The following is a 26,235-nucleotide window of genomic DNA, read 5'->3' as shown; positions in this document are numbered from 1 at the left end:
GTCACGCCCCCGACCAGCAACAGGCGCCCGGCCGCCAGAGCGCGAGAGGAAGAGCGCTGGGAACTGCAACAAGAGACGCCGAAAACCCGCTTCCACGCGAACTAGTCTAGTCTTCCGAACATCTGAATGCTTGTGCGGTGATTAAAACACTTAAAGGTACTCGTGATCCGGTGTTCGCGAACAAAAGCTCTCGCGGAAGGAAAGTTTGGGAAGGCCTCTGACGTCACGCCTCTCGGGACTCTCGTCTAATAGCGTTACAGACAACAACAACAACAACAACAACAACAGCGTTATTAACTCGATTAAAAGCGTCAACAGAAGAGTCTCGGTGGGACGACATCGACCCTCAGCGAAGATGATGCCGGTGAGCGAGTCCATACTCTCTCTGAACTTCTGTAGAGTGAAAAACTGTTGCTTCTTTAATACCTCACCTCAACAGACATGGCCTGTGATGCTGTCACCCATTGCTCGTGTGGCTTCGTGTCTAATGCTCGTCGATATTCACGAGGAGTGTGCTGTTAATATAAAGCAGTGGTCAATAAGTAAAATAATCTCACGTTAGATCTTAAAAGCCCTTGTTTCCAATAGTGTGCTTCAGTTTTAAAGGTGTTGTTTCTTGTGTCTGTCTGTCAGTCAGCTAGAGCTTAGTCTCCATTGACTTGAATTGTGTTTACATGCTTATTTTCCAAATTCAGAATAATTCACGAGCAAGAAATCCAGAATCCACCCACTTTAGCTCCTTACACGGAAAAAGTGATTAAAAGTTTAATTTATGTTACGTACAATATTGGTGGATGTACAAGATTATGACTCTATTATATCAAAAAACCATCACATTGATTAATTTGGAGGCATATTAACTTAGGAGGGTGAGTCTGCGTTGGCTGTCGGAAGTCGCGTACTCTCTCAGCAGGTGCCTGTGTATCCACCTGTGTGATCAAACTCCCCCCGTCCACCTCTCGGCCTCCGCATCTGCTTGTGTTTTCCAGATGTTCCTGACTGTGTACCTCAGTAACAATGACCAGCATTTCACAGAGGTGCCCATCACGCCCGAGACCGCGTGCCGTGACGTGGTGGAGCTGTGTAAGGAGCCGGGCGACGCCAGCCACCTGGCTGAAGTCTGGAGAGGCTCAGGTGAGGGTTTAATGAAGAACAGGCCACCGGTGTCGTTCAGATTAGATCTGATTAGTTTATTGTTCATCTCAAAGAGACACAAAATCACTTTCACAGACTGGTGGAATGACCTGCCCAACTCAATCCCAGCAGCTGAGTCCTTAACCATCTTCAAGAATCGGCTAAAAACACCTCTGCTCCATCTTTATTTGACCCTCTAACTCTAACAGATTAGATCTAGAGCTCCAGATGGCTCTGCATTCAAAGAACATGAGGCACATGTTCAACCTAGAACCACACAACAGTCTAAGCTTTGTACACGTTAAGTGCATTGCTGCACCAACGTCACACTCCACTTCCTAGCAAAGGAATTGTCTGCTGTGTGAAGCTCTGGGGAAGATTATTCTGCACGAAAATCAATAAGATGAAGATCAGTTCCAATTGCCAGCAGCTGCCTCTCTCTGTTATGGGAATTTTAACCACACTTTAGTGCCATAAATAGATAGTGCCATTGAGTGGATGCTAATGTTTGTGTGCTGATGAATGCAGAGCGAGCGATAGGCGAGAGCGAGAAGATGATGGGTCTGCTGCTGCAGTGGGGACAGGAGAGGCCCGAGGTTCGGTTCTTTCTGCGTCAGGGCAGATCGCCCAACCTGCTGACAGGTAAGAGACACTTTAGACCCGTGCTTCAGACCGCAGTTCTTACCGTAGTATTTACTGCTGTTGAAGTACAGGGAAGGATTGGTATATTCACTTCTGTTGCAGATTTACTAGATCCAAAAAAGTGTCCAGAACCACTGTGATCCCAAATCTCAGCCATGCACACACACACACACACACACACATATAAGTACATTCAACATATGGGTTACAATCAAAATGACACTTCTGTTGCAGATTTACTAGATCCAAAAAAGTGTCCAGAACCACTGTGATCCCAAATCTCAGCCATGCACACACACACACACACACATATAAGTACATTCAACATATGGGTTACAATCAAAATGGCTTTTCCAATTCTTAGGAATGTATTGGTGTTTGACCAAAAAAACTAATGTTTAACACCGGTCAACAAAAATGATTGCCAGCAACCAATCTAATTTCATGAGGTTATGTGCCAAATGTTGGCAATGAAACTTTTACACAAGTGATTGTACTTGCTCCTCCTTCAGGTGGCATTACTGCTATAACAGCTAGGCTCCAACAACTTTGGACAAAAAATATTGGATAATCAGGGCACGCAAAATTTCTAAATCCATGGTAGCCCTTAGGTACTCCTCAGATTTTGGTAGCCCGAAAATTACTAGCCCAAAAAAAAAAAAAACCTTTTTTTTTTTTTTTTTTTTAAATATAGAAAATCAGATAGGAGTTTAAATGTCAATCAAAAATATTTTTAATACACAAATATCACCAAATATGAAGGAAGGAATTTTATTTCACTATTTAGGGTATCTGCAGAATTTATGACCCATTTTAAGAGCTGCACAAGTAAAATGAACACCGTATGAGTGGGGTTGGACAATGTCTGTGGTAACATGCTGTACTGAGCCATAAAATTACATGATTTACAGTTCAGATACAGGTTTTCACAAAAACTAAAATCTTATACAACAGCATATCAGCCTTTAGACCATTTTTATGAAAAGGGATAAATCAAGCATATAAATTGTGAATTTAAAATGTATAAATATTACTGTCTTAATTGTTTAGATTTTTAGAAGGCACATTAACTTCTTGATATTGAGTTGATATTTGCATTGATCTGACCATAAACAGCAAGAAAGGCTTATTGGAAATGCTAATTCATTCTCTGCCACGAGGTGGCGCTTTAGGAGCGCTGAAATATAGCGGTTTCCCCAGTAACGGCTGAACACAAAGCAGCTCCGCGTGCATAAACGCTGCTTTAGCAGGAATTATAGGTACAATGAAATTAAAATGCCAACGACACGTTGCTGAGGACAGTCGGTTCCCTTCAGATACACTCAAATAAAGACGTCCGCGCCGCGTTTTGTCTTGAAACGTGCAGCGCTCATATTTATTCAATGACATCATTGCCTTTTGAAGTTTAATCCAGCCGTATCGTGACTCTTGTCTTTCCGTCCCCAACTGTAAGACCTCTTGAAATTATAATTAAGACATTTCTTATACCATTTAACATATTTAAAACTTATGGCCTTAAGTTTGATACAGCTCACTTTAGGAGTTTTTAAGGACTGGTGGGAGATCTGTATTTAAGAAAGCCCGTCGGGCAGAGTGGTGATGCATTTTGGCAGCCCGACTGGAAAACACAATAGCCGCGGGACGTCGGGTTAGCGATTTTGTGAGCCCTGATAATATTTTTTAAAACATTGCACAACTCTATAGTAAATTGTTTTGCTGTATAAAGTGCCTAAAGGGTAGGGCTGGGACCATAAATCGATGCATCGTGTTTCGTGGATCGATTCTGAGATTTTCGGAATGCATGGTGATTCTCTCTCGAATCGATTCTGAGCTTAGCTTTTATGCTTTATGATGACATTAATGTAAACACAGCCCACTGTGAACATCCTTGTAATTCGCGTCAACCTTTTTGAACTTTATGAATGATTATAAAATGATTATTTTAGGTTTAAATGGTGTGTGTGTAAGGAACTGGAAGCAAGCAGAATACGGCTATTTCTAAAGGATGCAGTGCCATCTGCTGTTAAAGGGGTCCTATTATGCTCTTTTACAAAGTCTTGATTTTGTTTTGGGGGTGTACTAGAACAGGCTGTCATACGAAGTTGTTCGAAAAACACATTATTTTTCACATAATTTACAACACCTCTCTCCCCAGTCTGGCATGAACGTCTCAAATAGGTCCTGTATCAAATGAAGGCCTGCCTTCTGAAATACGAAATGTGCTGTGATTGATTTAAACCCGGATGATTGTAACCACTCTAAGTTTGTCTGTCTTGGGAAAGCTAGCGTGTCTCCGACATAGTGATAACACTCGTTGCCTTCTCTAGTGCAGCGCAATCAGGTCTTGTCTCATTCATCGTATTTGTGATATCACAAATCCCAGAACATATGCGTTGTAGTCCAAACGAGTCGTTCGTTGTAGTTTTTGAAAAGTGATTTCTTTTGAATAAAATATCTCCTTTTGAAGTGGACTTTGAGCTTTGTAACGTCAAACAGCAACATTACAGACTAACTAAAGTTGAAAAAGTGAAAAAGCATAATAGGACCCCTTTAAAAACTAAGCTCAGAATCGATTCAAGAGAGAATCGCGACGCCTTCGGAAAATCAATGCAGAATCATTTCTCGATTTGCGATGCATCGATTTATTGTCCCAGCCCTACTAAAGGGGTCATGGAATGAGAAATCAAATTTTCCTCTTGACTTAAGAGGTCGTTGTGCTCCGGGCTGAACCATAAGGATTGCCAGATGGCCCGGGACCAGCGTAAAACACCACTGCTGTGTCCTCACGAAAGTTTCATTTGCACGTGTTTTTAAAGCTTTGCCAATTTAAACATTCAATTGATTTAAAAGCATTAGAAGAGGCGAAAAGCAAAAAAAGCGCAAGACGATGTGAAAGAGAACTCCATTCAGCACTCGCACAAACCCCGAACTGAGTTTCTCTTCCGCGTCTTCTTGCACTTTAACGGACAAACACACCTTGCCAATTTGAACATTAAAGTGATTTTAACACATTCAAGCACAAGAAGAGGCGACTAACAACTCCATTCAGTGTGTTCTGTGTGCGCAGCGCACACATATAGAGCCGTGTCTCAGGAAACACAATCAAGCCCTGTATGGAGTTTCTTTCTGCGTCTTCTTGCGCTTGACAAATGTGTCCCTGGAGCACAAAAGCAGTCTTAAGTCGCTGGGATATATTTGTAGCAATAGCCAAAAATACATTGTATTGGTCAAAAGTATTGATTGTTCTTTTATGACAAAAATCATTAGGATATTAAGTAAAGATCATGTTCCATGAAGATATTTTGTAAATTTCCTACCGTAAATATATCAAAACTTAATTTCTCATTAGTTATATGCATTGCTCAGAACTTCATTTGGACAACTTTAAAGACGATTTTCTCAATATTTAGATTTTTTTGCTCCCTCAGATTCCAGATTTTCAAATAGTTGTATCTCAGCCAAATATTGTCCTATCCTAACAAATCAATGGAAAGCTTATTTATTCAGCTTTCAGATGATCTATAAATCTCAATTAAAAAAAAAAAGGACCCTATGACTGGTTTTGTGGTCCAGGGTCACAAATACATACAATATATTAGACCCAAAAAGTGTGTTTAAAGTGATCACGCCTAATTTACCAACTGCTGTCGGTGTCCTTAATGTTAATTAAGCTTAACGATTAATCTATACATTTAATTTATACAGTGAAGAATATGCAATGCTATTTTACATTGAAGTATTCAATTTCTGGACTTGAACACCTACAAATCTAAAGCATCTTTAATTTGTCTCATCGTTGTTCTATTAATTTATTTGTGCGGTTGCTTGTAATTTGTTCATTAATTTTGTTCTTATTTACTGACTGTTCAATTGTTTTTCACTGGGCTTGTGTTTGTTTCAGACTCCAGGAGCTGGAATCAGAAGAGGAACGGAGTCAAGAAGCCCACAGACAGACGGCCGGAGAATGGAGTGAGTCTGCCTGCACTTGTGTGGCTTTCCTTTCCTCGTGTAACGTGATCCCGGTGTTTGACTCCCACATCTGAAAGCACGAGGAGTGCAGTCTAGTCGATCAGGAAATGGATGAGCATGTGATGATTTCAGAGCCTGATGTTTGTGTGCGCAGGTGAGCAACCCGTGGATGGACATGACTCTCGCAGAGCTGCAGGAGATGGCTTCCAGACAGCAGCATCAGATTGACACCCAGCAGCAGCTCCTGGCCTCCAAGGTACAGGAAAACACATCAGAATGGGGAAAATGACTGAGTAGATTAGAGATGAACGGGAAGAGAGCACAACACTAGGTAGGGCTGGGAACCGAAAAAATACAGTGGGAGATATGACCAAAATCTTATTTCACAATATAATATACTGTAAGTAGTATTATTTCATGATAACTATGTACATTACAATGTAGATACTTATCTTTGTTATTTAAATATAAGATCAAGGATGCAAATGACATAAAACAACAGGATAAATACAACGGTGTTGTGTTCCTCATCATGTGCTGTGCGTGTTTGTGATGATTTAAGATGAGATGGAAATGCGGCAGGTTTTGTAACAGGTGGTCAGTGAATGTGAGCATCTCGCTGTCCTCTCACTGTCCCGCAGGAGCAGCGCTTGTGTTTCCTGAAGCAGCAGGAGCACAGGCATCTGCAGACGTCCTCGCAGCAGAAGAAACTGCAGCATCTGAGGGACGCGGTGGAGAAACAGGAGGCACAGCTGAAGATGGTGCGAGCTCTGAAGGGACAGGTGGAGCAGAAGCGCCTCAGCAATGGGAAACTCGGTGAGCGTCGCCGCGCTGCTCGTTATGATCTCCAGCAGTCTTGCTGCTGATATAACATATGTGTTTTCTTGGAGATTGAAGTGAGGTCTGCATAATGAGCTTTTCAAAGTACACCGTGCCTTCCTCATGATGCATTCAGCGCTCTCTGTTTGACAGCTGGTTAAATATTTTGCATCATTTATAAAGATGTGCACAGAATGCTTCTAGATGTAAGCATACAGTAATTTCCTAAATGTTCTTAGGAACCTATGCAAAGCATTTCTAAGTGCATCATCATGAATCATGTGCATGTTAACTAGCACAAAATTTAGCAAGCTCCTCTAAGAAAATTGGAGCAGCCATGAATGATTAATTTGACAATAAACTCATTCATTGACTGTGTTTCTTAACTCTGCACACCATTCTCCGGTCAAGGTCCATCTTCTCATTAAACCTTTATTTCCAGAAACGTTTGCATGCTCCAAAAAGACTACGGATAGAGGAATATTCCTGCATTATATTTTCACCTTCAGTTTATTCTGAATAAACTATGCTCATTCTCCTCCTGCTCTTCTGTTGTCTCTTGCCATTCAAGTTATTTAAATCAACTCACTATGCCATACGATTACTGATTTCACAATATGATTTTCTCACGATTATATATAAAAAAAAAAGTAAAGTCAAATCATAAATGAAAAGGTGTAATTTTATTATTTCTTAGACAAAATGCTGCACATTTATTTGTAAAATTGAAATGTCAAATAATAAAACTAAATTGAAATTTTAAAGCAAATCTAAATAATACAATAAAAGAAGTCTCTTCATATGAGCAAACGAAGGCTTTGTCTGTGCTCTTTCCATTTAAAATGAGAGGCAACCATTGCATTTCAATCACAATCCAAACAAAGACTCTGATACATGCAGCATGAGCAGTTTCTGATTTAAAATTGATTGTAGAATTTCGAAATCTGAAGCGTAAACAGAATGCTTTGTGAAACTGTACGGCACGAGACCGAAACAGCAGAAGCTCTGAATGAGACGCAGATTCTCTCTCTGACAGCAGGAGGCGCTCATGGAGCAGCAGCGATACAACGTTTAACTTGGTTACCGCTGTAAACAAAGCAGCACTGCGCTGAAACACTGCTTTAATATGAATTATACAGAGACGAGATGAAAAGAAAACGCCATCTAAACTTTTCTGAAGACCGTGAGTTCCCCATACATTCATATAAACCCCCACCAGCAGCTCCATCGTGATTCGATTAACATCTCAACCGACACTAATCCTCTTGAATTGAGTGCATCGTTACATCCCTAATTCATTCCCTTGTTTATAAATCAATAAAACGAGAGAATGATTGAGTGCAATGTGGCCACGGTAACTGTTTTTTTTTTTGCCTGCATGTCATGTGTGGTGCTCCTAAATATGACCACAATCATGTGACTCATTTGAATATTCTTGTGTACATATAATGGTCATCTCATATTCAGTGTTTTCAGCGCAGGCCCAAGGATTTTGAGCTCGTGCAGTGGAAGTTATTCTGTCTGTGTGTTTGTTTCAGTTGAGCATGTGGAACAGATGAACAATATACTCCTTCAGAAGCAGAAAGAGTTGGTAGTCGCCGTGTCTAAAGTGGAAGAACTGAACAAACAGCTGGACACCCTGAAAAACGGCCAGCTGGATGCGCTTCACAGTAACCACAGCTCAGTGGCCGAGCTGGACAGACTCTACAGGGAACTACAGGTAAGAGCAGGCGAGAGTTAGGAGAACATCACAGCCTCGAGCCTCTGCTCGAAACATCTCACCTGTGTGTGTGTGTGTTCACCAGATGAGGAAAAACTTGAACCTGGAGCAGAGCGCTAAACTGCAGCAGCAGAGAGACAACCTGAACAAGAGGAACCAGGAGGTGGACACCATGGACAGACGAGTCGGTGAGCTGCGAGATCGCTTGTGGAAGAAGAAAGCAGCCCTTCAGCAGAAAGAGAACCTCCCTGTGAACGTGAGCCATTTTCTCTGTTCACACCAGCCCATACATTAATGTGAATTTGATGAAAAGTCTTCCTTTACATTCATGCATTCGCTTTTATCCAAAGCACATTACAGAAGAGGAACAAAGCAGTTTGTCAAAGAGCCAGCATCATAATACACAATGCCAGGTTTATTAGACAACTAGATTAGGAAGCAAGCTACAAGAATGGTAACGATGCAGAGGAAATGTTCTTTTGGTTCAGTGCTTGCAGAAGAGGAGCGTCTTCAGCTGTGATGGTCTCAGCAGTTCAGGTGGAGGTTGGCAGCTCAATCCAGCAGAGAGGAACAGAGAGGGTGAAGGTTTTGGACAGTGACTTTTTGCCTCATGATGAAGGCACTGAACTCACTGTAAAGTTGTAATATATAAAGTTGTCAGTAAAAGGCTTATATAGGCTTTTTTTCCTTCTGAAAACGTAAACGGTGTGTTTTGAGAGGCTATGTGATATTGTGAAAAATGTAAGAAAATGAAGAACAAGTTGACGTTAACTTGATTTTATGAACTCAGTTCAGTAAGTGCCTTCTACTAGAACATATTGTACATATGAGTCAGAGGAATCAAATGATTTTAGAATGATTTTAGCAAGAGCAAAAGGTTTTTGGTATATTTTTTTGTACCTCTTTTAGCCTGTAGATGGCACTATGCTGAAGAACAGAGGCCTTCAGAGCATGTTCATACGTTTCATACAAAGTTTCATTTAAATACACAAAAGCTACAGCTTCAATTATTAAGTGAAAAATCAAAAAAGTATTACTTTTGGAAAGTCAAAAATGATCCCAATAACAAATTTCCAAATTTCATTCCAATACAGCTGTTTGTAAAACAGTATTTTGAAAATTCCCAAATTCAGTCGGGGCAATATGGATGATTCTGGATGTTATACCACAGGACTCTGAAAAGAGACCCGGGATCATGGACCGATTTGACAGATTTTATAAGTAGGGATTAGGGGTGGACGATATGACCAAAAGTGCTGCATTGTATAAAGTAATCAAAAGTATAAAAACACTGCATATTCTTCACTGTACAAATTAAATGTATATTTCTTCTTAAAGTTACAAAAGTGATTTAGTCAAGAACAGCGAGAGATTTTCTCTTTTGTTGTTTGATTGACATGAATGACAGACAGACTGCTGTCACTTTAAGATGCGAGTTCTCTTTTGCTGCTGATTGGATTTCAATGGCTTCAAATCACTTGTTTTTAAACCACAGTGCTTAAAAAAAAAAAAGTGTGAAAACAATGAGTTTGCATGACCACGTAGCACAGCAACGTCACGTGAGTGAGTAACTTCGATATTTCTACCGGTTAATCGAGTCTACTGGTATATCGCCCATGCCTAGTACGGATGTAGGTGCTTAACAGGTTTAACATTGTTTATTTTGAAAACAATTATTTACTGTTGCTTTTAGGGATGTGCCGATCCGATATTCATATCGGGTATCGGCTCCGATACTTCCATTTTTCTTGGATCGGGTATCGGTCAGAGAGAGCCGATCCAAATCCGATTTTTTTTTTTTCTCGATTGTGTGAATTATTCTGTTACTTCTGATAGCTTAATGTGAGCTACATATGAATATTTAAGTCCTTACATTAAAGTTCACACAAACTCTTTTCTCGCTGTGGCTGGCAGTCATTCGTTCAGCCTTTAAACCCTGCTCGCGTTCGGTTACAGCAGTCAGCTCGGTAAAGCTCTCTCCGAGATCATTCTGTGTTCCTGTGTAGAGAAGATTAATTATTGAAACACTTCCCACATGCAGTGCAGTGATACGGTTTCTCTCCAGTGTGGATCCTCTCATGCAGTTTTAAACAGGTCGCTGAAGTAAAAGTCTTTTCACACTCAAAGCACATGTACTCTCTCACAGCAGTATGTATTTTCTGATGTTGTTTTAATTGTTTTTGACATGAAAAACTCTTCCCACACAAAGAACATGAATGTGGCTTCTCCTTTGAATGAACTCTCAGGTGATTCTTCAGGACTGAAGCCCTCAAAAATGTTTTCCCGCATTGATCGCATGTGTACAGTTTCTCTTTAGTGTGGATGTTCATGTGTTCTTTGAGGGTTGATGAGTGTGAGAAACTATTATCCTCCCTGTTTTGATGTCAGCAAATCAGTTCGAGCGAACGCACACAACCTGATTAATATTCATGAATCCAGTAGCTCATTAATCCTTAGTGCGTTTTTATATTGTTCTTATTAGTAGAATTCGTATAATAATAATAATAATATCTTAACAGTATTATTGTTGTTTTTTTGTTTTTTTTTACAGGAACACTGAATGAGCAAAAAAAGCACCAGCACCAATCCTAAATTCATGGTTACCAAGTTCTAATTACTAAACTTCTATTATTAAATAATACTTGATTATCATATTATAATGCGTGACTGACTGATATTAAGAGTGTACTTTCAGATATTTAAAAAGCTGTACCATTTTACAAACATTATATATATTTGTAAAATGGCATAACCTTATATATATATATATATATATATATATATATATTAGTATAGTATTGCAGTCTGGCAAGTAAACAAAAATATATACTAGCCGATGGCGATTCAATCACAAAGGTGTCCGTTGAGGGTTGAGTGTATAAAAACAGTTCGTGCTGCACTGTATTTGTTTTGTCCTATCGTATCATATGTTGTTGCCTTATTAAAAAAATATGCTATACATTTAAAAGAAATGTATTTTAATTTTATAGTATATACTTATATATAAATACATTCATGAATGTTTTTAATGAATGGATTTTATAATAATACAAATAGCAATGTGTAACATTTTACCATATTTAGTGCAACACTTTTATTTGTTCCCCACAAAATATTGTTTTTCACTAAATGTTTGGATTTCTAAAATTATTGTGCACTGATTTTTCTAGAATAATTTTTGCTGCCAAATTATCCACTAACCTAGTTTATGATATTTTTTTGTCATAGATTATAAATATACATAGGCCTATATTTTTTCATATTTGTTTATTTTATGTTTCTAATGAAGTAGTTTGTATCTAGTAGATTGTGAAAGAATCATTATCAGTTCCACACAGAGATATTTAAATGAGGGGAAAAAACTTCACTGGTATCGTTATCTGTATCGGCCAATACCGAACCCTAGGTATCGGAATCGGTATCGGAGGCGAAAAAGGTGGATCGGAGCATCCCTAGTTGCTTTAGATATTTTTTGCTAAATATTTGGATTGACGTGTATAGTAAAATCAGTATCAGGCACACAGAGTCCATAGTGAGTTCATATTGTCCTCGTTTGGCTATGATCGGTGTGTGGTTTCACTGCTGATATGTTCTTATTCCAGTTGCCTTCAGATGGCCAGACAGCGCAGCAGACAGGACCGGCCCGTGTGGCTGCTGTCGGTCCTTATATCCAGTCCTCTACGATGCCCAGGGGCCCCTTTAAACACACTTACCCAGAAGGCACAGCGACTGTACCACACCAGGACAAGACCACTCACCCGGACTCAGGTTTGCAGATCACTGGTTTACCCGACCCAAAGAACTATGCTGTCTGTTCAGTGTGTTCAGTTACTGTGATCTAATTATTAAAAATGAATTATTGCCTCTGCTTTATATGTAATTCTAAAACTTCATGTTTACTGCAGGTTAGCAGTATCGATGGCAAACATGCACACAAAACCATGTTGATCTGATTTCCCTGTATCTCTGTGTTGGGTTCTGATTGAGATGCTGTAATTATTTTATATTGTGCATTCAGCCACAGATGAACAGTTAGCAGCTTTATCAAAAGAGACTAAAATAGCAAATATAATTTGGTACGATATTACAAGAATTTAAAAAAAAAAAAAATTTATACAAACTTTTTTATACATCTGGGAGGTGTTCCCATAGCATTTTGTTTTCTACATAGAGAACCAGTGTTACGTATGTAACGGAGATGATCATTTTAGAATATAGAAAATGATCCTATGCATTGAACTTTAAATTTAAATTTCAGTTTTTATTCTTTTAAGGACCTGGTGGTGCACAGGCGTGTTGTTGGGAGAGACATTTCAGTCTAACTCTGTTCCTGTAGCTCAGCTAGTAGAGCACCGAGCTAACAAAGCCAAGGTCATGGTTTTGACTCCCATGGGAACACATATTGATAAAATGTGTACTTTGTCTGCCCAGTGCGTAAGTGTATGTGTAAATGATTAGTTTTTTGACAAAATATGCAGTTACTGCATTTTGCCTTTGTAAGAATAGACAGAACTACAGAAAAGACAGCATTTTTAATCTGTGGTCCAGTATGCAGGCTGGTCTAATCCATTCATTCAGAGAGCGTGTTCTGTTTAACAGACAGTTCACCCAAAAATGAAAATTCAGTCATTTACTCATGTCGTTCCAAACCCATAAGACTTTGGATCTTTGAAACACAAATAAACATATTTTTAATGAAACCTGAGAGATTTCCATCCCTCCATTGAAAGTCACATAGAGTGAAGATCAAAATTAGAGAGCAACCTACAATTTCCTAAATTGCAAGGTCACTGCTTAGTCCTATTGGAAGTTATCTTAACAGGAGTAGAAGGGCAGTTTTTTAAGCATATTTCATGAAGTAATTGTATTCTGAAGCACAGTATAAAAAACTTAAATAAGATATTTGAAAAAGAACTCCGATCAAAATTAGAGAACACTTACAGATACCTCCCAGTTATTGGTGTTAATCTGGCACCTGGTGCCAATTTCCTTAATTATCTGACAAACCCTATTTAACTGACGGCATTCTTCCAGTTTTCACTGAGATTGCAAGATGGCGGTGACTGAAACCCTGTAACAGGAGGCGGTCCAGGTGAAAGCCTTCGAGGTAGTCCACGAAAGAAAAATGCACAAGAAGACAGGATAATATGGAGACTCTCAATGGGGAATCGGTTCAGCACTGCAGCTGGAATTGCTCGCCAGTTCAGTGCTGAACAGGGTATGGATCTGTCTCGGCACGTTTAAGAGAAGTCAGACTGAAAGCGCACTCTTGCAGTGACGAAGCCTCTCATCAGCAGAGAGAATCAAAAGGCTAGACTCATCTTTGCTGAGGAGCATGTTGTGTGGAGAGAGGAGCACTGGTCCAAAGTTCACTTTAGTGATGAGAGTAAGTTTCATTTATTTGAGTCTGATGGGAAACATTTTGTTTGGCGTCACATTGGGGAAAGACTGAAGCCCGAGTGCGTAAAGAAGTCAGTGAAAGGTGGAGGAGGAAGTGTCATTGTTTGGGAGATGTTTTCTGCAGCAGGAGTTGAGCCTCTTATACAGATACATTACAGGTGAATACAAATGTTTATCAGAACCTCCTTCAGCAACATGCGGTTCCTTCCCTGCAAGCATCTCCCAATCAGCCAAAGACAAGGCTCCCCGTCACACTGCAAAACAGGTAAAACAGTTCCTTGAAGCGGAAAATAATGAAATGGCCGGCCCAGAGTCCTGATCTAAACCCAACTGAAAATCTTTGGAAAATCCATGATGACAAAGTTATGGCTAAGAAACCCACTACAGTCACCGAGCGATGGAAGAGACTGGAAGAAGAGTGGACCAAGATCACAGCAGCGCAGTGTGAGAAACTACTGATGTCCTGCGGCCCCAGATGTGCTGAAGTTATTCAAAGCAGGGGCCTCTACAATTCCTTCTCATTTCTGACAGCTGTAACCCTCCAAAATTTTAGTTGCAATCTTTTTTCGTGCTACAGTGGTTACTGTTCTCTAATTTTGATCTCCACTGTATATTGCATAAACTTTGATCAGCACACATACATAGAGCGCATTAACAAGCTCAAATGTGTGAAAAACAAAGAGGTTGGTTCTCGAGCGTCAGGCAAGTGCAATTGAGATTCTGTTTTTCCTCTTTATAAACTTTTTGAATCCTCAAATTTCTGCTTACATAGACTTTCAAGGAAGGGACAGAAATCTCTCTCAGTTCTCATTAAATTATCTTCATTTATGTTTCGAAGATGAATGGAAGTGTTACAGGTTTGGACATGATGGTAAGTAAATGATGACAGAATGATCATTTTCTATTTTTGGCAACTGTAAAGGCCCTTTCACACCAAAAGTGAAATTAATAAGCCTCATGCTCAAGGAAGTGCCTCTGCCCCTCACTCACAATATTTTCTTGTAAATTTAAAAGTAATGTTACTTTACTAGTTCCTTGAAAAATGTAATCCGATTCCGTGACTCCCGTTACTTGTAATGTGTTAACCCCAACACTGGTGGTTGTTGCTACATATACAGAGTTCTGGCATGAAACTCTAGATGGCGCAGTCCGATAGGTCTGACTCAATCTGACCTAATGACATCATTATCACATGGCACAGCTGATTGGTTCTCTCCTGTATCGGTAGCCAATGAGCTCGCTGCTCAACATTCAAATATATGACTAGTGCTTGCCGTAGCAGTTTGCAGCTTGCTTCAGAAACCCTCCACCTTCCCCAGCTCCACCTGTATAGATCTGCTACGAGGTGATCATGTACACTATATGGGCTTATTTCATGTATGTTATATTTGCAGCAGCAATATTTCTTACATGCTCACAGCAGCATGTTGTGGATGTATTAGCAGTAGCAAGTCTCGGTACTTGCTCTGCAGCAGCAGCAGTGTAGCAGATCTATTCCACCAAGACCAAATACATTAACTTTGTCATGTACATTACCATGCCAATCCCTCCGAGATTTGTCATGACAGAAATGTGATTGTGTGTTCATGATGACGCAGTTTAAGGGACCTCACTCACTACAGTCTGAATTTGACCATTATCATCAGAATGAGACTGAAATGTAATTCTGTCCGTCATGTCTGCATTCAGGCAAGGTGTCCTCAAAGAAGTTTAACTGGAGTTCAGCCGCTACAAAGACAGGCGGTAATCTTGGGTCGTCCAGTCTGCCACGCATGGTGACCCAGGCATCTAAAAACCAAGGTGACCCTCTACACTTCGCATCCCCATTGGATGTGTAACACCCAGTTAGTCTCTGATTAAATGTATTGTGAATTCTTCTGCTCCCTATACCAGATAACACAGAGGTGCTGAAGCGGGACCCCAGGGTGCGCCCAGTCTCCATGTTTGAGTCCATTGATCCACCGGCAACTTCTTTACGGAAGAACCAGAGCAGCGAGGACCTTGCATCTCCTTACACTCAGAGCGCTGTCAAGAACACAGTCAAGGTTCCTCCTCCAGTTCCGACTAAACCGAAACAGGCCAACCTTCCCTCTGGTGGCCAGATGGGATACGGCAAGGGTGCCCTCAGCGCCGGTACCTTCCCTGGGAAGAGTAAACCTTCCACTCAGCAGCTGCCCACTGGATCCCAGTCTGGTAGTACTTTACCTCTTCCCTCCAAACAGGAGGCTCCCCCAGCTGCCACTGTACACCCCTTCAGCCTCGAGCCTCCTGGGGCCAAAGACTCTGGTGGGCAGGTCCTGCACAAGCCCCAAATGCTGACCACCAGCTCCATCTACTCCATGTACACACAGCCGCAGGGAGCGCTGAGCCGAGCCCAGAACCGTGGCAGCAACTTCATCAGCGGTGAGTGAATCATTGGACTCTTCAACACACATGACTGGATTCATCCCAACGGCCCTTTCACATCAGAATAATAGATGCAGGAACACTATCAGAACAACAGAAGAGTAGGAAAGTTGTTCACACTTTATATGAGGTGGCCTTAACTATTATGTACTAACATTAAACTATGATTTACTGCATAACTATATGTTGTTCTGGAAAACTCCAACCATCACTAATGAGTTTGAGGAATGGTTAGGTTTAGCAGTAAGGGTTGGGTTACGGTTAGTGGTTAAGAGTGTCGCTACAGATGTTAACTAAATGCAAGTACTTTAAACACATTTGCTGCACCAATTTGTATGTTGTATAAAATGCTTAAATACAGTTAAGGCCACCTAATATGATGTGTGACTGATTTGAAGTCATTTGCATAGTGGAATGTATTCATGGTGGGATCATTGAAGGTCAGCAGCAAAAAACACTTGGTAAATGAAGTGAGAGCAAATCTATAAACTGTATTTGTATTATTGAATACACTGTATCTTAGAGTTTATAAGCCAGTACCACCTCTGGTCAAATCAGAACATGCAAGTACCACCTAGTCCAATATAGATCCTTCTGTCTGATATAAATATTACTGTAGTTAAAGGGGACATCGGATAAAATTTTGCCTTTTTTATTTTTATAATTTTTTTTTATTTTAATTGTATTTTATTTTTTAAAGCTTTTTTTGTATTTAGTTAGGTTTCTGGCTTGTCTGCCAGCTCAGTAATGCTAAAAACGCACAGCCAGTTTGTTATGGGCTGTCTGAGTCTGAAACTGTTATCCAGCGAGCTGTTTTTCTTTGTAGATAGCTAGCTATTTGAATAAGACACCCTTTGAGCCATATATGCTATATTCACGGGTCTTGTGTCGACGCCCCACAGAAGAGAGGGGTGGGGTGAGCAGAGCTCATTAGCATTTAAAGAGACATGCATTGACACGGCTCATGTTTTTACTTGCGTCTTACCTTGACGGACTGAACAGAAGAAAATTATCAGAAAACATTCCCACATAAGAGTAGGCGGAGCCCCAGAGCACATTTGCCTATTGCGTAATAACCACAGAGCACTGGTAGTTTGAAGGTGTTTACCAGCAAACTTTTCTGTAATGTTTTCTTTGGCAAGCTGTTTCTATCACCTGAAACAAACTCTTAACAAACTTAATTTTGGCCTGGTTTTGTTCAAAATGACATCACATCAGTTTGTTCTTTTGATTATGCTTGAAAGTATATCAGGGTCTTAAACTAGCTTTCTAATAAACTTGGCGCTGTGCACTATGAATATTGTTGGTTCTGTGACAAATGGCGTTGAATGAAAGCGTGAAAACAGTATAAAAGCATAAGATTATTTGTGATTATTTTAATCATGATTTTGATTTTGATATTGGAGTTGTTTTTGTCTTCATGCACATGCAGTTTATGGGAAACCAGTGACCCCCGCAGGCCAGCAGTCTCAAAACCAGCACCCTGAGAACCCGTACTTGGACTCGTCCAGTGGCCCAGAAACCGAGAAGGACCACAGCGCTGGAGGATCTGAGGGCGAGCGGGTCCCCAGACCTCTCAGTCCCACCAAACTGCTGCCCTTCATCTCCAACCCCTACCGCTGTCAGAGCGACGCCGACTTAGAGGCTCTCAGGAAGAAACTCTACAACGCACCAAGACCCCTGAAGAAACGCAGCTCCATCACGGAGCCCGAGGGCCCGTGCGGCCCCAACATCCAGAAGCTCTTGTACCAGAAGACGACTCTGGCCGCTATGGAGACCGCAGTGAGTCCTCCTGGAGAAGAGAAGGAGACGACGCCCGCAGATCCTCACAGATCTGATGAAGCTTCACTTGAGGAAGCAGAGCAGCCTGTTCCTGAGCCTGCGGTGTCCTCAGCCACCCCAGACACTGACCGAGAGGACATCCCTCCTTCACCACCTCCACACCCGGCCCCACAGCCCCACGCTTCGTTTTTACCTCCACCGCCCCAGCCGGACAGCCCTCCACCTCCACCTCCTGACAGCTTCACGGAGGACTTTCCTCCGTATCCTCCTCCTCCTTATCCCAGCGGCGCTGAGCAGGAGAATCCAGAAGACACGTTCAACATGAAGCCACCAGAGGTCACCGGCCAGGTTCCCTTCCCACCGGTAAGTGCCCTAAATAAGTCTTGACTCTGCTGTATCCTGTACAGTATATATACTGAATACTCTATACATTATAGACCTCAGCCAGCGGCATCTAGTTATCATTTCAAAATTAAATGCACTGTGTTTTTTCAGTCCAATTTTGATTAAAAGCATCTTTTGCCTGATCAAGTAGGGTCTGCCACTAGTCGAGATGGGTTTGTGTTGACGAGTCTTAAGTCACATGACTTTGGTTGCACTCGTTTTAAATAGAGATCACAGTAGGAAAATGTCATGTCAAAATGCACGTCATTAGCTTTGTGTGATCACCTGTATGTTAAAGTGAACCAATGATGAGAGCCGATATAAAACTAGTAGCCTCAACACACAGCTCCTCTGGGCATAATAAAATGAGAAATGGAATTTATGATGCTTTAATAACTAATATTGGAGTACAACAAGAGGGAGAATGGGGAATGTACTCATTTAATTGACCAGCAGCCCTTTAGATTACATAAAATGAAGAAGTTGTTAATTAAGGACTATTAGCAACAATAATGACAAAGGAAAAAAAGAAACGCTCATTAATCTGACCTAAATAATTTGAATATATTTTTAAATTCCAGTTAATCCAAATGTTAACTCAAACAGTCAAGCGATTAAAATGTTCGATCTAATGAATTACATGATATACACCACTAATTACACAACTGTCTACTTTGCAAATTAATCACACACAAACTTTGGCTAAGAACACCCTCCCCCCAATTTTTTTTTAAAGCCATTATTGTGTTATGTTCTGCAAAAGCAAGCAAGCAATACAGGTTTAAAACAACATGAGGGTGAGTACATGATGACAGAAATTACATTTTGGGTGAACAATCCCTTTAATGAGGTTTTATTCATATGGAAATATGAATTAAATAAGAAAATAAAAGTGCCAGTAGGTGGCAGTAAGTGTGTTAATGAATAAATTGAGACATTCATTCATTTGATTTGTTAAAATGGCTGATTCATTTACGAGTGAAGTAAACGGTTCTCTTTATGAATGAGTCATTGAATCATTGGTTCACTTGATTTGTTCAAAATACGGATTCATTCAGAAACTGTGTTGCTCAGAGACGCACAACAGTTCTGGCTGTGGCTTTAGTAGGTAATATTTGCATTGAGCAAAAACACATTTTTTTCTGTCTAAAATACGACACGATATTCAGTTCTTATTGAAAAGCTGTTTCTCTGTAATGTTCATTGGTGAGGTGAATCTTCAAAGATTTCACACACACTGAAATTACTTGGAGAAATCTAAATTCTGAATAGTTATCAGCTGGAGATAGCAAATTTTCATTTTGTTGATAACAGAACAGTGCAAAAAGTGTATAGAAACTGAGACATCTGTGTAAAATGTGAGCTATAACATGCAATGCTCACTCCCTGCTGTTCCGGTGCTCAGCCGTAGTATAAATGTGGTGTTGTTTTGTATCAAGTCAGTTCAGTTGGTTTTAGAGGCAAAACCTAGAGATTCTGTAGCATTTGTAATGATGAATTTCTTCTGTGTTTGGAGATCTGTCCTGTGTGATGATTGTGAAGCGATTGAGCTCCAGCCCTTCCTGTATAACTTGTAATAAATGCAAGTCGCCTTGGATAAAAGCATCTGTCAAATGCATGAATGTAAATGTGTTTTCTGTGCAGGGTAAGAGGACGAACCTGCGTAAGGACGGATCCGAGCGCATCGACCACAGCATGAGAGTGCACTTCAATCCTCTGGCTCTGTTACTGGACTCATCGCTGGAGGGAGAGTTTGATCTGGTGCAGAGGGTCATTTACGAGGAAAGTCACATTTCACTGTTCTGTGTGTGAGAGTGCGACTGATTATTAGTGCTTTAGGTATCATGACTTCAGGAATATGGCAGCGGTATGATGAATGGGTGTTTTACAGGTTGAGGATCCCAGTCAGCCTAACGATGAGGGAATCACGGCGCTGCATAACGCAGTGTGTGCCGGCCACACAGAGATCGTTAAATTCCTGGTGCAGTTTGGAGTCAATGTTAACGCCGCTGACAGTGACGGATGGTGAGGAGCGTTTCATCAGATTGCATGTCGTACAGTCACACAAACATTGTTCATTCACATGCCTCCTTATCACTGAGCGAACAGTAAGACAGGAATTCAGGGTTTAGTGCAGCTTCAAATGTGAAAATCTGAAAATATTGACTGGTGTTGTGTTGTCGCGAGAGCGCGACTCATGATACAACACATGCACGCTGTACTGTTTGCAAGCAGAGGAAGAGGAACACTGCTGTAATATTGCTGTAATACAGCATTCCTCTGCTTGCAAAAACAGTGCGGGTTGTATCATCAACACAACACGCATGAGTCGGGGTGCTCTCGTGGACCAGAGAAGAAGACGCTCTCGTGAACACGTGTAGGAGATTGAAGCAGAAGTGAAGAAATTTATGAATATAGTCATTATTTTTTGGCACACAAAAAGCATTCCTGTCGCTTCAGGAAATTACAGTTGAAACACTGGAGAAACATGGACTACTTCCACGATGTTTTCTAGTTTAAAACTTGTACGTTTTGAAACTATATTTATTTGGTTGATAATTCTTAACACAATTGTTTAGATTTTTTGAAATTTGTATTTATTTTAAAAAGTACTTATTTAATAAAAATGCACAAATCAATTTGGTACTCGGAGGCAGTAAACTCATTAATTAATACAAAAATAAAAAATGATCAAGAATTGGATTGTGAGATGCCAAAAAATTCCCACCCCGATATCTAAACTAAATAAAACATCAACATTGACTGAAACACTCCATGTTCCCTTTGAGACTTCAATATAAACACCTGCTTTTGTCTTTGACTAATGTATTTACATTATTAAGCTGTAATATAAAATACAGGCAAAATTATAGAACAGTTTAAAGTCAAATCAATATTTCATGTCCCATTTATTGTATGAGTAGCTGTGTAATATGCATGATGATCTACAGACAGCTGGTCATCATCACAAAATAAAGCCCTACAAGATTATATCATTGTTTTATCCCTGACATATCAAACAAACATTAACAGGCTACAATAAAACATAAAGTAAAAATAGATGATGATGTCCCTGTCCTCAGCCACATGCTGTTGTTTTGGTGGCAGTGTGTGACGTGTAACGTGTGTGTGTGTGTGTGTGTTTAGGACGCCCCTGCACTGCGCCGCGTCCTGTAATAACGTGCAGGTGTGTAAGTTCCTGGTGGAGTCTGGGGCGGCCGTGTTTGCCATGACCTACAGCGACATGCAGACAGCAGCAGACAAGTGTGAGGAGATGGAGGAGGGATACGCTCAGTGCTCTCAGTTCCTCTACGGTGAGTTACTGCTGCTCCGCTCTCTTAGACTGTGACCGTCTACTCTCACATTCAGAGAAAAAGCAGTACGTAAATCCAAGTTCAAACTAAAAACACATCTTTCTCCATTCCAGTGTTTAATGAAAGAGATCACCACTTTATCAAGTGCAGATCAAACCTGAAAGGATGAGGAGTAACTGGAAAACGAGTTGAAATTGGACTAACAAATCCTAAACGAGGCCTTTGCCTCCTCATTTCAGAAAGCCACAGCTGTGACCACACTTCAGTTTAATTCAGAACGGTCTACAGATGATATTATTTGACCGTAGAATTTTTCTTACTTCTATTTACTGAACATAGCTTTCCACTGTTTCAGTAAGCAGTAATCCATGTCCATGCATTGCAGTGGTTTTCACGCGGCTAAGTGTGTTTCTCCAGCTCATGCATGACAGCAACACTCAAACCTGTGGGGAAAAAGCTCTGTAACGCTCTGATCTTGAGGCTTATTTGCTTATGATTCCAGTGGCCCATAACACGACGCTAGCTCAAACTTGAGGATGTAGAATTGGTTTAACACAACCGATCAAATCCAGCCTGCTTTCACTATAATCTTTGTCAGCTCGGGGTCTGATCCTGAGTTTTCGGGCATGAGCACATGGAAGTGTGTTGTTTATATGAGACCGCATCAAACATGGAAAGAGAATGTGAAAGAGCACGAGTCACTTCTGCTCTGATGAAAATATGAAGAATATAAACACATTTAGACAACGAGAATTGTCTGGGATCCTGGGAGATGCACATTTGGACCCCTGGTGTTGGGTTTGTAATATAAAAAAAAATAAAAATAAAAAGAGTAGTTGTTTTGCATGCACACTCAACCACTCTCTCTCAAACACTCACTTGCAGTCAAACTAAACATGTAGACCAATTATAGGTTTGTAAACATTCAGGATGCGTGCGCATCATGGTTGCAGAAAACCCGGGAGAGATCTCATTTACAGCTAGAGAATTTCACGGATACGGTACAAAATAGTTAGGTTTAAAAAGATTATAAATTATATTGATTAGATGTCATTTTCAAAATGTTCTCCGCATAATACAAGAGCTTGTCACCCAGCGATATCTTGTCGTGTTGTTATTCAACGAAATTGGCGTTAGAGAGTGGGATAGTCTTACAGATCCGAAACGGGGATGACGGTTTTTGTGGGCGGAGCCTGTCTGGAGGCAGAAAATGACGGTTTTCAAGCGGCAGTCTATGGAGCCATGGAATAAAAGATAAATTTGATTTTATATTTCAAAATTCTGAGTTTATATCTCACAATTCTAATAAGGAAAAACAACTCGTCATTCTCTCTTTCCCCCCCCGGCTCTTCTGGCTTTTTTCCCTCAGATTTGACAAACTCACTATTTTTGAGTTGAGTCGAGTTATAAAGTCCGAATTAGGAGATATAAACTTGCATTTGTGAGAAAAAATGTCAGAATTGTGAGCTAAAATAAATGTTATGTAAAAATGTTAATAGTAAGGTTTAAATAATATTTCATGCTGTAAACTGTAGGGCTAATACAATACGTCCCCTATGAACAGCATATGTGAATATTATGTAGACCTATGGTTTAAATCGAATTTATGCTTTAAAAGTAGAGTAATAGCAGTTTTCATCCATAGTATGTCCATTTAAACGTCTGCGTTTAGCTTCAAATGGCGTCTTTGACGACAGTATTCTATAAAAATGATTTGCATTCCGATCTTGACATCAAAAGGCACAAAAATATATATTTCTTTTATTCCATGGATTTGACCCATTTACCTCCACTTGTTCCCAGTGTTTTTCTGCAACCACTATGTGTGCGCAGCTGCAAGTGATGTAACTGTGACGTCTACTCTAAATTGGTCTATTGGTTACAATTCCAGCATTATACCAACACTCCTAAAAACTCAGACGCGCTCTGTGTTCAGGCCTCGGTCGTGCGTGTCGTTTCACAGCTGTCTCTCATGTTGTTCAGGCGTCCAGGAGAAGATGGGCATCATGAACCGAGGGGTGGTGTACGGCCTGTGGGACTACGAGAGCACGCAGGACGACGAGCCGGCCTTCAGAGAGGGCGACTGCATGACGGTGCTGCGGCGGGAGGACGAGGACGAGACCGAGTGGTGGTGGGTGCACCTGGCCAGCCGAGAGGGATACGTCCCCCGAAACCTGCTGGGGGTGAGTGACGGCCTCCGAGGCTCACGTTCACACGGGACACTCAAAAATGACTGGGGGAGGAGCCAGTTATTGCCCTTTTCACACTAGATAAATGTCTAAAAACGTGAAAGATTTATTATGTTTTTTTTACTCAAGAAGGTTGTAGTTTAAGATCTGATGACATTTAGTGTAAAAATGTGCACGAATACAGAACATAATCCTCAGCACTGTAGTTCAGTGACTTTAGTATTGCTTCATTAAAGCCCGCTTTTCAAAATATGCATGCAGTGTTTGCAAATCTAAAATGGATATTTCCAACCGATGTACTAAAGCAGAATACATAAACTGTCTGAAAAGAAATGTTTTTGTGAAGCATCTAATGTGCCAAAGACTGAGTTCACTGCGTGTGTGTGTGTGTGTGTGTGTACTATAATTGTTGTTTTTCTTCCTCAACAGTTGTATCCAAGAATTAAACCTCGTCAGCGGAGTCTGGCTTAAGTGCTTCAGTGAGGACAACAAAGACCATCAACTTTAATAAAGCCATCAATCCATCAACACTAGTTAACTTCCTCATGCTGGGTGTAGGACCATCTACTTGTTTGTCCCATTTGTATTGTTGTTGTTTTTTTTTTGGTGTTGCTGTTGATGTTACAGTAATGGCCACTTTTTTTTGTCTTTTTTATTTTTTTCACAAAACAATTGAATAGAAATTAGCTGTTTAGAATGTACTTTATATTTGTATATCAAGAATTTTTCCACTGAGAAAAAAAATTTAATAGTGGCCTGTGTTTTGCATAGTGTTGGAGATCTTCTGAATCGTGGGTAACATTTTTCTCATGCACAATGCTTAACGAATTAAATGAGCTAGTTGTACAGTGCTAGTAAAGTGGAGTCAGAACAGTGAATTTCTGGCCCAGTAGTGAATATTCAGATAGTGAGTTACAGTATGTGTCCGGCACTGATCTCTCACTTCATCCCGTGATGCTCTGATCCGCCGGAGATCTTCAGCTGCGAGCCGCAGTGCTGCAAACTGAGATGAGCACAAGATGGTTATATTCATATTGACAGACACGGCATACATGATACATTATCTTCCTCTGTTCAGCAAATATAACCTGCATTTTTACATCTTCATCCTCATGAGTTATTGGACAAATCAGCTGGAGGTTTAACATGATCAAAAAAAATAATTAAACACTGTGAACTGAGTTCTCATGAATACTGTCGTCTGTGAAGTGGGTTTTGTGAATATGTATAGTAAGACCTATATTATGCTGTTTTTCTGCACATGATTAATAATTCTGTTCTGATATTAATGGGTGAGAGTCAGCATCCGCTCGAGAGTGAATGATTTGTGCTATTAAATGGAGCTTCGATGGGTTTTTACAGCGCTTTCACATCTTGATTTTCAATCATTCGCACTTTAAAATAAGCTTCTAAATGTCTGTTCGGCAGTTCCTGTTTACCAGAAGACAATTTAGTCATTATGCTTTTACATTTGCAGACATTTTACAAAATACACATACCAATACAGTGAGAAACATTCTGTTTTACTACCAAATCACATGTAATATCTATAATTAATTTCACTTAAAGTTTTTAAGTGAATTAAATTTTCACTAAAAGTTTCCTCATGCCATGATTTTGGTGCACATGAGTTCCTGAACATGATGAATGATGGGATACGCTTGGCCTTGAATACAGCTCTGAAGCGTTACTAGAGATGGTGTGGATTTAGTGTGTTGAGGACTGAATTTTCCATGGGTATTGTATAGCTCTAAAGCCTCCCTGTAGCTGAAATAGTAGAGCGAGCAGCTATAAACGCCAAGGTTGTGTGCTTGATTCCCAGGGAATGCAAGAACTGATCAAATGTATACCTGTGCAGTGTTAGTCACTTTGGATAAAGTTGCTTTATTTTAAAACGTTTGCACTGTTTTGCTCAAAATGAGGCCTGTAGAAGTGAACAGTGGTGTACTGAGTCTAGTGTAGCTGAAACTCGATTGATGTGGTCAAAGTCCTGACCGAAACGCCACTGGGAGGAATTTGAACAAGCCCGATCTCTGAACGATAGCAGGTCACTTCTGCCATAACCTAACATCAAGTGCACACTTTACAGTCCTAGGGAGGACCAGCTCCCTAATCATTCTGAATTTAGAAATGTTTTATTTGGGTGTATAGTATATCACTAGATGTATACAGTAACTCAGGAAAGTAAGAGAAAACATAAATACACAGTTTGAGCAATTCATACATGATTCCTAGCCCAGTCCAGGTGGACTCGGGTAAGGTTTGTGGAACGAGATATTTATTGCAGTATTTTCCTTAAACCACATCAAATCCAAACTAGAGTTTTGTGGCTTTTGTCTTAAGGCATGCATACTATAACAATAATAATTGTTAGTGCAGATAATATGTGAACTGCAATGAAGTGTGCATCTCTTTCTGGATAACAAAGGAACCAGAAGCAGGTGAGGGTGATCAGAACAAAAAGAGCACACTAAAC

General features: G+C 40.3%; 1 protein-coding gene across 2 annotated transcripts; it reads left to right on the top strand.

The window, feature by feature from the left end:
- Nucleotides 1-24,951, top strand: tp53bp2a (tumor protein p53 binding protein, 2a). Of its 2 annotated transcripts, none has more exons than XM_016241842.1 (17): nt 1-364; nt 990-1,134; nt 1,663-1,776; nt 5,678-5,745; nt 5,900-6,001; nt 6,387-6,561; nt 8,103-8,284; nt 8,370-8,534; nt 11,887-12,052; nt 15,374-15,484; nt 15,578-16,087; nt 17,523-18,235; nt 19,901-20,038; nt 20,148-20,281; nt 21,404-21,570; nt 23,554-23,753; nt 24,189-24,951. In XM_016241842.1, the coding sequence occupies exons 1-17, from the start codon at nt 356-358 to the stop codon at nt 24,228-24,230; spliced, it is 3,141 nt and encodes a 1,046-aa protein (XP_016097328.1). In that variant the 5' UTR covers nt 1-355; the 3' UTR covers nt 24,231-24,951. The 2 variants fall into 2 exon arrangements, with proteins under 2 accessions (XP_016097328.1, XP_016097327.1); XM_016241841.1 differs by having other exon boundaries at nt 8,370-8,540.
- The last annotated feature ends 1,284 nt before the right edge of the window (nt 24,952-26,235 follow it).

This window comes from Sinocyclocheilus grahami, unplaced genomic scaffold (genome assembly GCF_001515645.1).
Source record: "Sinocyclocheilus grahami isolate Dianchi unplaced genomic scaffold, SAMN03320097.WGS_v1.1 scaffold636.1, whole genome shotgun sequence".
In the NCBI taxonomy this organism is placed as follows: Eukaryota; Metazoa; Chordata; class Actinopteri; order Cypriniformes; family Cyprinidae; genus Sinocyclocheilus; species Sinocyclocheilus grahami.
Note: the sequence above shows the minus strand (reverse complement) of the source record. Positions and strands in the feature narration are given on the sequence as shown.